This window comes from Dromiciops gliroides, chromosome 3, assembly GCF_019393635.1.
Source record: "Dromiciops gliroides isolate mDroGli1 chromosome 3, mDroGli1.pri, whole genome shotgun sequence".
In the NCBI taxonomy this organism is placed as follows: domain Eukaryota; kingdom Metazoa; phylum Chordata; class Mammalia; order Microbiotheria; family Microbiotheriidae; genus Dromiciops; species Dromiciops gliroides.
In genome coordinates this window covers 288781828-288796502 of record NC_057863.1, presented here as the reverse complement: position 1 = coordinate 288796502, position 14675 = coordinate 288781828, and the positions used below count along the sequence as shown (strand labels likewise).

General features: G+C 38.7%; 1 protein-coding gene across 1 annotated transcript in view; it reads right to left on the bottom strand.

Annotated features, from left to right (window-relative positions):
- Window positions 1-14675, bottom strand: part of DMD (dystrophin) — a 2325391-nt gene that overhangs the window by 28416 nt on the left and 2282300 nt on the right. The window contains 1 exon segment of the mRNA XM_043994767.1: window positions 293-536. Coding sequence (XP_043850702.1) covers window positions 293-536 — 244 coding nt within the window.

The window sequence follows — 14675 nt, the reverse complement described above, 5'->3', positions numbered from 1 at the left end:
CCAATTCCCTTCTGTCCCCATTTTCTTTGCCAGACTTTATCACATACCACCTGGTTCATAAATTATTTTATGCATGTATACACCTTGTTCTTCAAATACGATTCTAAACTGCTTACAGAAATGGAGTATGTCTTTTTGGGTAGTCCACAGTAACTAGGCACATAAGGGGTGCTCAAAAATATTCCTTCACTGGCTTAGTTTATAGCAAGTCTATGTATCAAATTTTCAGTTGTTCTTGGTAGAGGGAAATAAAAACTCCATAAAAATTCTAAGTATTAGATTTGGGTCTCACTTGTTCCAGTAGCTGTCTTAGTCTATGCAGCTGTGACTCCAGCTGCTTATTATGATCCTCCAGGATCTGCATCCTGGCTTCTAGGCGGCCTTTGTGCTGGCGCAGAAGCTTGGCTTCTGCAATGAGCTCAGCATCCCGGGGACTCTGGGGAGAGATGGGCATCATCTCAGGAGGGGATGGCAGTGGGGACAGGCCTTTGTGTTCGTGCTGCTGCTTCAGTCGATCATATTCTGCTTGTAGATTCCTGTTGGCAAAGAAATAAGTCACAGACCTTTAGCAAATTTTACAGGCAGTAATAAAGAAACCATTTGGAAAAATACCTATTAGGACAGCAAGAACAGAGATGCTTATTAAATGGTTTCCATGAAGATGAAAGTATCAGTGTTAAAGGACTGATTTCAGCCTACCATTTGCCTAGTTAAGTATGGGCTGTATTCCAATGTTTTATGTCCTACCAAAAGCCTTGTGAGTGTCACATTTAGATAGGAGAGCAGCAAAACAAACCACCTCAACCCACCCCAATCTCTCCCAGAACTACCTCACTCTAAATTTCCTCATAATAAAATGTATTGTTAAAAAACACATATAGACACACACACAACTATTATTTTCCAGACATAATTTAGGGCTTCTTCTTCCCAAATTACTTAAAACCTAAACTTAGTAGATCCGAATTAAATGAGCCACATACACCAAATATCTATCTTCCTTCGCAACAACAAAATTGGCTTGTGTGAGCCTTCCAGCTCATCCTAACTTGAGCTTCATCTTTTTTTTTTTAAGTCTTTGGGATAGGACTAGTAGCTGGACCAGAGATTTTAAGAGGCCAGAAACCCACTGAAAATACCCTTCATGGATTTAATCACCATTTTAAAGTAAATATCCTTTCCTCTTAGGAAACATTCTATATCTGTTTCATAAAAGTTTTGCAGAACATTGTTTTGTTTTTATGGAGAAAGCTGAAGGTTTAGTATATATTAGCTACTAATGGCTGATGTCCATTATTGCTATAACTATTAGATTTTTAAGGGAAAGGAGCTGAGGTTATTTTATTCTAAAACAGTTTGGGTTTGAGGCAAGTTTTTGATACTAGTTGTGCATTTAAGAAGTATTATAGTTACATGTTGTAAGAAGTATTATCTTTAAAATTATATTATGTCTTAATCTTGTGGACGTCTTATCTGGAAGTTTTATCATCAATAAATGATCTGTTAGAATGTAAACTTTTTTTGGAGGGGGTGTGGGGCAATGAGGATTAAGTGACTTGCTCAGGGTCACACAGCTAGTGTCAAGTGTCTGAGGTTGGATTTGAACTCAGGTCTTCCTGAATCCAAGGTGGGTGCTTTATCCACTGTGCCACCTAGCTTCCCAGAATGTAAACATCTTTAAGGGTGGCATTTATATCATCTCCAGCACTTAGCACATTGAATTGCACACAGAAAGTATTTAAGTTCATTTTTGGTTATTTATAATGAATAACTACATTTGTTATTGATATACCAAAAGGTATACTGATTAGGGAACCACTATAGTGTAATGTCTTCCTAAGATAAGGAAGTACAGGGTAAGCTTCATTTGCCTGTTTATTTCATGTTCCTGGATATTATATGCCAACATCTAATTTCTGTTGAAATGTATTCATGGTTTTTTTTTTAAACAGACAAATATATGTTAGCAATCAGAAGAGAAATCCATAGAGAATCTATTTACATTCTTGATTATCTTATAAATTATATTTCTATGGTAGTTCCCTAAAGGACACTAATTCAAATTCACTTTTCATGTCTTCTGTCACCACATTTTCTTCTTGCAAGCAGTCATCCTAGAAAAAAGCATTTCCTATTCATTATTAGTTTATTGCTTTCCACACAGCTAAGAAAAACTCTTCTCATTCTATAATTATGTAGATGTATCTGATTACTCTTGTGTTATCAAGTATATCAATGTAGCCATCCAGATAAAGAACACTTTAAAAAAATCCCCAAATAATTAATGGATGTAAGGAATGAAAAGAACTATAAAATTGTAACAAGAAGAAAGGCCTTCTTACTTAACCCTTGCCTGATACAACTAAGAAAACAACTTGGCTGTTTTCCTTTTAGGTTTAAAGAAAGCTTGAGAAGGGAGGACCAGAGACTCCATCTAGATTTTTATTACTAAAGAGTAATATTACAAGAGTCTTAAAATATCTGGGTGAGCTCTGGGTAGTTTATGGCTGCCAATTTAACCTGAAGGTGGTTGACCTAATTTTCAAGCTAGAATTCCCTTGTCACTACAGATAACATAGTACTCTACTATCACTGAAATATAGGTATGAAATAGACTGTCCATTATTGACTTAAAGAAGCAATACTTACTGTATGCGACATACATATACACATAGAAGGCATATAATTATATATGCCTTATCCTGCCACTCAAGGGCCTCTGCAATCTTGCTCCAACTTCCACCTCCAACCCCCCATAAATATACTATTCATCTTATACAACTTTCCACATATTCTATGTTCTAGCCACATTTGACTATCACATGTTTCCCTTTTCTGTATACTTTCTCCCAGGAATCTACCATAATGCTTTCTAGTTCTTCTGTCTTCATTTCTCTCCATCCCTTGCCTTTTTTACCTGCTTGCCATCATTCTCATCATCTGAGAGAAGGCTCAGATATCACTGCCACTATTTATTGAAGTCTTCTGATCTCCTCTCAGTAGAAATAACCTTTCTTCTCAGACTCTTCATGGTATTTTCTTTGTACCTCTCACCCTTTAAGCACTTAGGTTAGAATTTTTATTGTATTGATATGGGTATGTCTTATCCCGCCCCCCTCCCCCCAAACAGACCATGAAGTCTTTGAAGGCCCAACTTTTATTTGTGGTAGTTCCTATAATGTTTTAAACAGAGCAGATGTTTAATAAATACTTTCTGAATATAACCTACCCATTAAGATAGGGAAAATATCACAAATAATTTAAGAACTAGAAAATTTATAGATTGTATCTAAAATACACCTTTCCAAAGGTATTCCAAAAAAATGTTATTAAAATAAGCAGGACAAAGCAAATGCTTTGGCACTAACACAATTCGAGGGAGAAGTAGAGGTGATATTCTTTTGTCTGTAGACAAAAATCTAAAACATCACAGCTCAAAAGTTTTCCTCTATGTCCATTATCCCTTCTTATTTTTCATGTGCAGTGCAGATGATTTATGCCTTAAAGTGAATTTAAGTCAAGGGTATTTCTTCAGTGCTTTGTTTCTCGTTTAAGAAAATTCAAGACTAAACAGGTAGGAGATGTTTTATTGGACAGGTTTGTTTGTTTTTTTAATAATGCCTATGAAACTATAACCAGAAGGTTCCTTCTATAGAGGGTTAGTTGCTTTTTGGGGTTGGAGTCTTAAGATGGCCCAATACTCAGTGTCAAAGGGAAGTACTCAGTTTACTCTAACAGAAAACAAAGGCATCTCTAATCCAAAAGAACTTCTTGAAGTTGCAATAAATTACATCTTGGATCTTAAAGCTTTAAAACTGTATTTGAAAGTTGGTTTATTATTAAATGTGTTGACTTTGAGTACTGCTTTTGAAAAGTGAGGACTTCCCTTTCTCTGTATTAGCTACCCCATATAAGAAGTAAGGATAATCCAGTTTCCCCCATGATCTTTTTTTTCACTCTGTTTCAGTGTGGTTCGTTACCACAATCAGCCTGGACAATTCTTTCATACTGAGACAAGAGTAGACCAAAGATTCTTGTTTTGTTTCTGTTTTTGTTTTTTTGCATAGTTCAGAGATTCTTAACCTTTTCTGTGACATGGACTCCTCTGGCAGCCTGGTGAAGCCTATGGACCCTGCCTTAGAATAATATTTGTAAATGCATAAAATAAAATACACAGACTTACAAAGAAAGCCAATTATATTGAAATCATTATTAAAATATTTTTTTTAAGCCCACAGGCCCTAGACTTCAACCCCTGCACTAAGATGATTCCAGATTTTCTCATATCCATTAGACCCTTGGAAAAGGTGTATAATTCTTATAATTTGTTGTTTTTGGACTGTAACATAATAATCCTAATGATTAGTCAGATCTATAGATTTGTCCATAACACAATTTCTTTCTTTCCGGTTTTCCTCTAGAGTTTGAAAGACTGACCAATTCTTTGTTTTTTGGTGAAATAATCAGAATTTCTTATATATTGTCAATCAATAAATGTTTATTAAGCACCTACTATGTGCCGGCTACTATTTTAAATGCTGGGGACACAAAAGGAGGAAAAATCAGTCCTTGCCCTCAAGGAAGGCACAATCTAATGCAGGAGACAAATAAACAAATAAATATGCACAAACAAGCTATACACAGGATAAATAGGAAACCCAAGAGGGAAGGCACTAGAATGAAGAGGGGTTGGGAAATGCTTCCTGTAGAAGGGATTTCTGTGAGGACTTGAAGGAAGCCAGGGATTAAGATGAGGAAGGAGAACATTACAGGTATAGGAGATAACCAGAAAAATGCCTAAAATTGAGAGACTATTTTGTTTAAGGAACAGAAAGGAAGCCGGTGTCACTGCATCAAAGAGTATGTGGCAGCAAGTAAAGTGTAAGAAGATTGGAAGGATAGGTGATAGCTCTAGGTTATGAAAAGCCTTGAACACCAAATAGTAGGTTTTGTATTTGATCCTGGAGGTGACAGAGGGCCACTGGAGTTTGGTGATTGATTCATTGATTGATTGTGTATGTGAGAGAGAGAGAGAGAAAACATGGTCCAACCTGTGCTTTAGGAAAAGCACTTTGGTAGTTGAATGTAGGATCGACTAGAATGGAGAAAGACTTGTCAGGCAGACCCATCAGCAAGCTATTGCAACAGTCCAACCATGAGACGAGGAGGGCTTGCACCAGAGTGATGTAAGTGTCAGAGAAGAGGAGGCCATATTTGAAAGATGTTATGAAGGTGAAATTGACAGGCCTTACCAACAGACTGGATATGGTGAGACAAGAGATAGTAAGGAATCCAGGATGGTACTTATTTTGCAAACTCGGGAGACTGGGAGGATGATGGTGTCTTCAACAGTAATAGGGAAGTTTGGAGTGGTAGGAGTATTTAGGAAGAAGAAAAATGAGCTCTGTTTTGAACATGATGAGTTTGAGGCCTACAGGACAATCAGTTTGAGATGTCAATAGGCAGTTGGAGAGGTGACACTGGAGGTCAACAGAGAGGTTAGGGCGGGATAGGTAGATTTGAAAATCATCAGCATAGATGATAACTAAATCCATATAATAATTTTCTAAACTTTTAAAGCATATCTTTCAGAATTAATTTTAACATTTCCTGATAGTGATATATGGGAAGCAGTTGGGTGAGACAGTGAGGAACAGACATATTGGATAGGTTCTGGGCTTGAAGAAAGGCAAACCTAGGTTCAAATGCTACATCTGAAAAAAAAAAAAAAAAAAGGTGTGACCGTGGGAAAGTCAAGTAACCTCTTTAAGTCTCAGTTTCCGCATCAGAATCATACCATCTTTCTTCTCATGTTGTTGTAAGGATCGAATAAAGTAATGCATATAAAGTGCTTTACAAATATTGAAGAATGACAAATACCAGCCATCATTCCTAGTGTCTTTTAAAAAAAAAAAAAGATGAAGAAACGTCAAGACCAATTTTTTTTAATACCTTACTCAATCTAAAATATTTCTAATAAGACATGCTGTTATTTCTCTTAAAAGCAAAATAAACTGAGTGTAGCAATTCCAAAAATGGTATTTGGAAACTCTGCTTTGGGGTTCTAATTCCCAGGGAGAAAAAACTGCTTTTTTGTTCTCAGGCAAATAAGCCTGAAATCCTTACCATCTGTGATCAGTGGAGACCTATGATATTATTTGTAAAAATTGTTATTGAAATGTTAGTGTCTCTGTGTATTAGGGAGATTCCCTTACAGATCATTAGTCATAATCTCTCTTGTTAAATAAGCCCAGTAAATTCAGTGATTTCATATTCATCACTTCCTGTCATCATGTGTGAGTTGTTTATTCAGAATTTGTTGTGAATCCATATATAATTCTGCTGCATTTGGTTCCAGTACTCACTGAATTGCAATGAAGAAGTGAGGCTGAATAATCTTTTTTTTTTTTAAATCAGAGTCAAAATCCAATTTCTCACAGCATAAATATTTCCCTAGTGAAGACAATAATCTTCTAACTGTCTAAAGCTCACTTCAGGTGTGGAGATAAAAAATGTAGAAAAAAAACAAAACAAAACAAACCCCCCGCCAACCAAACCAACAAGTCAGCCATGGGGAGATGCTATAATATGCCTTGAGCAAGGTAAATCAGAGCCCTGTAGCCAAGTGACTTCTTTTATGTCTTAGGAAGAACGACACCAGTTTGAGGCAGCACAATGAACATACAGAATAATAAATATATCCAGTCACATTAAAGGGTATGGCAAATGGAAACATGAAGATTGTTTAAAAACCAAAACTTCAGGGGGAAAATTATGAAGGAATAAAGCAAGGACAAAGTATATCTTTGAGTATAACTTAGCTGTATTATAGTAACAAGCACTGTGAGAAAATCAGGAATTAAGATGCCTGGTAAGACTACAACGGTGGGTCATTAACTCTGAGATATTCACTTCATGGCAATAAGCAACAATGCCTGAATGATCAAGATGCATTTCTTTAGTATCCACGTACACAGACCTTTAAGCTTTTCTTCCTTCTTATAAAAGGCTGCCATGCCAGTTGGTTTCTGTAGCCCAATTTCTTCCATTTATTCAGAAGCTCCTTTGCTCTTGGGATATAGGACCAAGGTGAGCAAATGAAGCTATAAAATTTCTCACAAATGACCTTTCTGCTCAATGGCATTCTCCCATCCCCCATCACTTAACTACAAACCTTTATAAATGATTTCAATGTGATCTAATGAATTTTGAAAACTCACTCCTCCTTCCCCTTAAAAAACAATGGCTCACAGGGAGATGTGGTTTTACAGTTTTCCCACCACTATGAACACTTTTATGATATAGAAGGGATTCTGGGAATGTGGAGGCTACACCAAATGGATGAGATTTCTGGCAGCATCTACTTAGGCAGGAAAGGTTGTTGTTTCATAGTCCCAGCAATACAATATGTCTGCCTACCTCAGCTTGGAGGAGCTTGGAGGAGCTCAGCACAAAAGGGTTGGTCACAGCACTTGCTCTGGTCACCTTTTTTCCCTTCCATTTGCCTCAAAATCTCTTCCCTGGGTGCATGCCTTTGATAGCTAGTGCTTGTGTTCTTTCTCTCTCTCTCTCTCTCTCTCTCTCTCTCTCTCTCTCTCTCTCTCTCTCTCTCTCTCTCTCTCCCTCCCTCCCTCCCTCCCTCCCTCCCTCTCCCTCCCTCTCCCTGTTGCCTCCAGGGGTTCCAACTCTCTCCCCACCAGAGTAGGACAAGTAGACTTTTCAAGCAACAAATTTCCGAGACCACACCCAGCAGAAGGTCCCCATCTCCCTTCACATACCATAGTTCTTCTCCCGTAGGAGCATTCATCAGCAGAACTCCCTCCTACCACCAAAGCAAGGCCTTCTTCCTCCCCACCCCTGTTCCTTTTTCCTCCCCCACTTCCCTGTGGGCTCTTCTCTTTCTGAGACCACAGAGGTCACCTTCCCTTCATTGCTAACCCCTGATGTGTGACTCTAGCACATTGCGCATTCCTTGCTGTCCCTTTCTCCCCTTCTCCCTCTTTCAGGTATTCTCCCATGTTGAAACATAGTCCCCACCAAAAAAACAACAACAAAAATACCAAAACTGATTCACCTGTAGGCAGGTTCTGTCTATAATGCCCTGTGCACACCTCTACACTATTACCTCCACCAGACTTCTGCCTTCACCCTTGTCTCTTCAAGTACATTTAGAAAGGTTTCTGTCTGGTCTCTCAGCAGTTATTCTGTTACTGTCCTTGAGCGCTGAATTTATTCACTCCTCCTGCATTTCTGTTGTTTGGGGCTGTTGGTGAAGTAAATGATGTCTTCAGTTCTGGTTTTCTTTCTAAATATTTTTCAAATACCTCTTTTATTGAACATCCACTTTGTTTCACATATGGTTCATTGCAGAGAGGTCATTCTGGACTATATATCCCTGAACTCCATTGCTCTTTGGAACACATTATTCCATTCTCTCCCATGTCTCCTGGTGGATGCAGAATAGTTCTTCAGTTGTTTCAGTCGTATCTGACTTTTCATAACCCCATTTGGGGTTTTCTTGGCAAAATACTAGAGTGGTTAGCCATTTCGTTTTCCAACTCATTTTACAGATGAGGAAACGGAAACAAAAAGGGTTGTGACGTGTCCAGGGTCACACAGCTAATAAGTGGATTTGAACTCAGGTCTTCCTGACTCTAGGCCTGGTGCTCCATCTACTGCACCACCTAGCTGCCTAGGTGCAGAATAATCTTATCTGAATTTCCTTTCTTTCATATTTGAAGGTTTTCCTCTTGATTGCTGCAAGCAAATAGAATGGCAAATTTTCTTTTAACGATATTGTTTTTTGCTTCTATATTGGGAATTGAGGCTTGTCACAGATTCCAGTTTTTCTATTCTGCCCTTTATTTTTGTTGTGTAGGATATCAATTCTGCTTTTGTAATTCTCATTTCTCTTCTGAAGCCCTCGGGAACATGTTGTGGTTCAGTGTTCTTCTCACATTCCACAGTCTCATCAAGTGTTGGATCACTTGTTTACTCAATCTGGAGTCTGTATTTCTTTCTGTTAATGCTTTCCCTGCTGATTTATCTGCTTGTGTTCAAGGTCTTTGAGTTGTTTTTTTCTTCCTGAGATCTTTGGTCATTTTAATCGTTTGACACCCTCCCATTCCCCCTCTATTTTCTTTCTGACTCGTCTCCTCTGATGGTTGTTTCCTTGGAGCATCATTTCAAAGTATCTCAGCCTTCTTCCCATACTAGGCAATTAATAGTTCATCAGCCTAGTCTTTGCCCTGGGTTACTTTTAGGTAGTCAAACTGGTCTAAGTTGAATGCTGTGCTTTTTCCCCTCAGGTGTGGTGATGGAATGCTACATAGCTCCCACTCCTCTTCCCTACCTGTGTATTGGAGAGCACACATGTGTGTGCACCCACAGGCTCCCACACCCACACCCTACTTACTCTGTTCCTTAGTTCTCTGACTTGGCTTTCACAGTTCAGAGCTTTGCAGCACTGATGTTACAGGGTTGCACTGGCCACAGCATCTGATAATGCTATCATCTAAGGCTCTGTATCTGTAGAGGGATTACAACTATCACATTGACAAAACCATAGATCCTTGAAGTATTAAGGTATTTACAATTTACTAAGAGGCAGGTAGCTTGGTATAGCCGCAATAATAATAACTATTATTTACATATCACTTTTAGGTTGCAAAGCACTTTATATGTCATCTCATTTGAGCACAACTGTGAGGCAAGTGCTGTACCCAGACTTGCAATCTCAGTGTCATCCTCAACTCCTCACTCTCTCCTAAACCTTCTCCCTCCCCCATATCCAATCAATTAGTACATGAGTCCATCCTGCTTCAGGTCTTCTTTACCTCATGCCTGGAGTATTGCAACAGCTTGTAATGCTTTCCAGTCACTTGTCAAACTGATCTTCCTAAAACTCAGGTTTGACCATGTTCCCTTCCTATGCAATAAACTTCAGTAGCTCTGTTACCTCTAGGATCAAATATAAATCATCAGTTTGGCTTCTGAAGACTTCATAATTGTTCCTTCCTACTTTTCTGGTCTTCTAGTACAATATGTACTTCCAACATGTACTTCGCCATCCAGTGTCACTTGTCTGTTACACACACACACACACACACACACACAGAGCAATCTGTCACCCAACTCTGGACCTTTTCATTGGCTGTCCTCTGTGCCTTGGGCTCTCTCCTCATCTCTGCCTCTTTCAAACCTTGACACCTGCTAGAAGCCTTTCCTGGTCCTCTTTTATGTTAGTGCCCTGCCTCTATTATTTTATTATTATCTTTAGGTTACCGGCTTGTATCTTTTTTATACATAATTGTTTTCATTTTGTCTTCCCTATTAGACCGTGAGCTCCTTGAAAGCAAGGACTGTTTTTTTGTTTTTGTCTTTTCCCTTTCTTGTATCCCCACATAAAAGGTGTTTAATAAATAACTGGTGACTTTTCACTATGTAACGAAGGTGCCTGATAGAGAATAGGGTGCCAGCCAAGAGGAGGTTTTCTTCAACTTTTTCCACTTGTGAACCTGGATATATAAGTATATAAAATAGGTATGACTTTTTACTGTTGCCAAATTTTTCACGACCACCTCATTGTTACATGACCCACAGTTTAAGAAGCTTTGGCCTAAAGAGTACGGAAGACCTAGGATCAAATAGCACTTCTAATGATTACAAGCCAAGTCCCTGGCCAAGTCACACATCCTATCTGAGCCTCAGTTTCCCCATCTGAAAATAAGTTTAATACTAACTATGATAATTTTTTGTTTGTTTTTTGAGGGTTTTGTGCAGGGCAATGAGGGTTAAGTGACTTGCCCAGGGTCACACAGCTAGTAAGTGTCAAGTGTCTGAGGCAGAATTTGAACTCAGGCCCTCTTGAATCCAGGGCCAATGCTTTATCCACTGCGCCACCTAGCTTCCCCCACCTATAATAATTAACTCACGGAGCTGTTGTGAGGCTCAAGTGAGATAATATATTTAAAGTGCTTTTATAATCATTAGCTGCTATTATGATTTCCTCACAAATAAAATGTGATCAGACAGAGCAGGTAGTATTGCCTCCTATTTTACAAATGAGGGAACTGAGGATCAGAAAGAAACAATAACTTGGTAGTGTGAGAACCAGAACTCAAACCAAGTCCTTTATCTCCAGTACATTCTCAACTATACTTCCTCCATGATCTCCATCACAGGGACTGATAATAATAGTGAGAGGTGACATTTACACAGCATTTTAATTTTTGCAAAATGCTTTATATGCATTCCCTCTTTTGACTAGACATTATTAACGCTGGATGACCAAAGATTGGGCCCAAAATTCCAGAATACCAGAATGACAAACTATTTCTACCTTCTGTTTTATTTTTTGAGACTTCAGACTCTGACCAGAAGCAATTTTCTTTTTAGTTTCCTCACACAGAATTTCACATAAGGTAATTCAATTCAGGAATGTGTGTGTGTGCATGCATGCGCGTGTGCATGCACACACGCACACACATGTGCACTTCCAGTTTCCCTTCTCCAGGCTCTTTTACTTTCAAATGGTGAGTATCAGAAACCTTATGATTGTTTTCAGAAACTAAAGTAGCTGGTATCTAAAGTTAAGAACTCGAGGGGTTTCAATTTTCACAAAAGAGGTTGCTTTTAAAACCATGTGCTGGTTAATTATTTAACAGTTCAAGGCAAGAAGTGGACAAAGTCTGAAAGCCAAACAGTAAAATGAATTCTCTTCTGGGCTAATGTACAATTTTAAACAAGTATTACAAAGGAGTTCAGAATGGATAGTAAATTCTAAATTTTCTCAAGTGGTCAGGGAAAGAAAAAGGAAAAAGTATGTGTGGGAGGGAGGGTGTGATGGAGGGTGAAAGCCAAGATTGAGTAGGATGAGCCATTAAACAAGATCACTACCAATGGGAAATAAATTTGGATTTCTCATGAACCCTGGCCTCACACAAAAGCTTAATGTACTTGCTGTGCATATATTACTGGCACCCCAAAGCTATGGGAATTGGCGACTTCTAGTTGACTGACCTAATCTCAGGATTATTTACCGATGAAGCAACGTTTTAATAATTTCTACCAGATTTAATCCAGAAATACAAGTAATAGACTATAATGCTTGATCAGTAAAGAGCAACCTATGGAAAAAGCACCATTAAGTAGGTACCAGAAATCTATGATCCTATTGTTGAATTGAACATAGATAAATTACCTTTTAACTTCAAACTACCCAGCATCCAAGTGAATCAAGATTTTGATTTGCCATCCCTTTCAAGGCAAGAAAAAAAAAAAAAAAAGGAAAGCAACTTGCTGGCCCAGAAGTAGAATTACAATGAATATGTTTGTTTCAGACTGAGGTGATACCACTGTCAAGATTTGTTCTTTTAGTTCTCCTGGCTTTTGCCTCTTAAAAAGAGCTATGAATAAAAATCAAGGAGGTCACTATAAAGTATGTGTATACATATGTACACATATACACACGTATGGATACACACATATGAACAGAGTAGAACTTCTACACCCCACAAAGAAAAAAAGCCTGTTATTCCCTGGAAAAGAGCAGAAAGGATAATGGATTTACAGGGTCTTAGCGATCATCCCAACATTTAATTGTTCTACACAGTCTCAATTTGGGGTAATGGGAGACTAGATATAATCAAAACCTAAAACATAACCTGAAATCTTCCCTATAGCCAATAGTGTGAACCAAACTGGCAATAGTTTCTAACTAGCACTAAAATTAATTAAATTGAACTTAGCTTCCTTTTTTATACCACAGCCTACCTTATATTGTATATGTTAACCAACTGTTTAACAACCACTGGCAAAAAAACAGCCACTTGCCTTTGGGAGCAGAGGGAGCATATTGTTATTGCTCTGTTTGCATGCAATAGCAATGATCAATATTAATTCAACAAACTTGTAAAGTTATTTAAAACATGAACAGAAGAAATAATAGCTCATATGTGTCACTTTGAGGCTAACTAAATTAATGGGGATGGGGGCAGGTAGGTGGCGCAATGGATAAAGCACCAGTCCTGGATTCAGGAGGACCTGAGTTCAAATCCAGCCTCAGACACTTGACACTTACTGGCTGTGTGACCCTGGGCAAGTCATTTAACCCTCATTGCCCCGCAAAGAAAAAAAAAACATCAACATTTAAAATAATGGGGACGGAGCAACTCTGTTGAAGCCTTCTTCTGGAAGAGTCATAATGTGTAATTATAATGGAAGTGTGTGTCATGGAGAGATCTGGAATATATGTTAACATTCTGTAACCAGGTAGTTAAGAGACTTTGTTGATTGGTTGCAGAGCCTGAATTAGAGGTATCTTCAAAAGGATTTTATTTTCCTTAGCTAATTTTTCTCCCACTGGATCATTCTGTTTGGCTGCTTGAATTTTTTTTTTTATGTGACTCACTTTCTGATGAGACACAGTGCACGTTGGGTTCTCCTCAAAGAGGCTGAAGAAATGGGCCTCTGTTTTTGGCCTCTGCATTTATCCTTTCTGTCTAGAGAGAGGGGTTAGAGGTTCTAATCTTGTGCATTTCAAAATGGTCAGGAAAGCAAGCCTGTGGTATCCCCAAGTTGATATTCTACAAACCAATTTGGCTGGCATCAGTGTCCCAAGGAGCAAGGAGTAGCCTTCAGAATTCAGCCCAGTAGTCACTTAGACTTCATTTGGATACAAATTCTGATGAGATCAATGCTGTGTAGAAACTATGCTAAATTGGAGCCCAGAGACCAAGGTGGAATAGGGGAGAGTATGCCCCCTGAGGAATTAGAAGGAAATAAAGTATACTTGTTCCTGCTCTATTTTTTAAGTAAATATCCCTCTGTTAAGTGGTTTAATGGAACCAGAGTGTTAAGTCACGTTAGCTAACAATGGGGGACATGACCAGTAAAGCTCAAGCTGAGAACATTAGAGAAAAGGTACTTCAAATCTCTCAGGGGTCCCCTTGAACCCAAAAGGGAGAGATGAAGCTGGCTCAACTGGAAGAGAGTGAATCAAAGGATACTTTCTACGCTGAGCACTTTCCTCATAACTACCTCATGTTGGGTAGGCAATATAAGTATTACCTTGCTTTAACAGATGTGAAATGAGACTCAGAGAAATTAAGTAAATGTCAAAGCCTGATTAGACTGGGCCCTTTGCCCAGAGGGTGGGTGTAGCTCATTGGCAGAAACAATATTTGAGTCTCTGAATTTTAGCCCCTGCCCCTAAAGGGATATTACCAACCTAACTGTTTATCTTCCTTGGGCCTACTTATGATTGGTAATATGCAAGGATGACTTGAGTCTGCTTACCTTGGTTTGGTATATTTGTGACAGGATTAAGCTCCCTTTGTCAATCAGTTTACAAGCTTTGGGCAGGATACACTGTACCATCCCTTGCAAACAGAGTCCACATCAGGACCCAGGGGGATGGGTGGGGAGACTTAAGCACCTCCATCCTCAATATCCTCTATCCACTAAATTGCACCATAAACTGTCAATAAACCCCTTAAGTTCTATAAACTGGGCATGGAGCTATGTCTTTGCACTTTCAAAACCAGGAACAGGCTAGCAGAGTCACATAGTTATCAAGCTCTGGAGCTGAGGACTGGACCCAAGTCCAGAGGTCTTTTTTCTTCCCAGTGACTTCCTCTATAAAATGAAGCATTAAGAGAAAAGAAAACTACAGT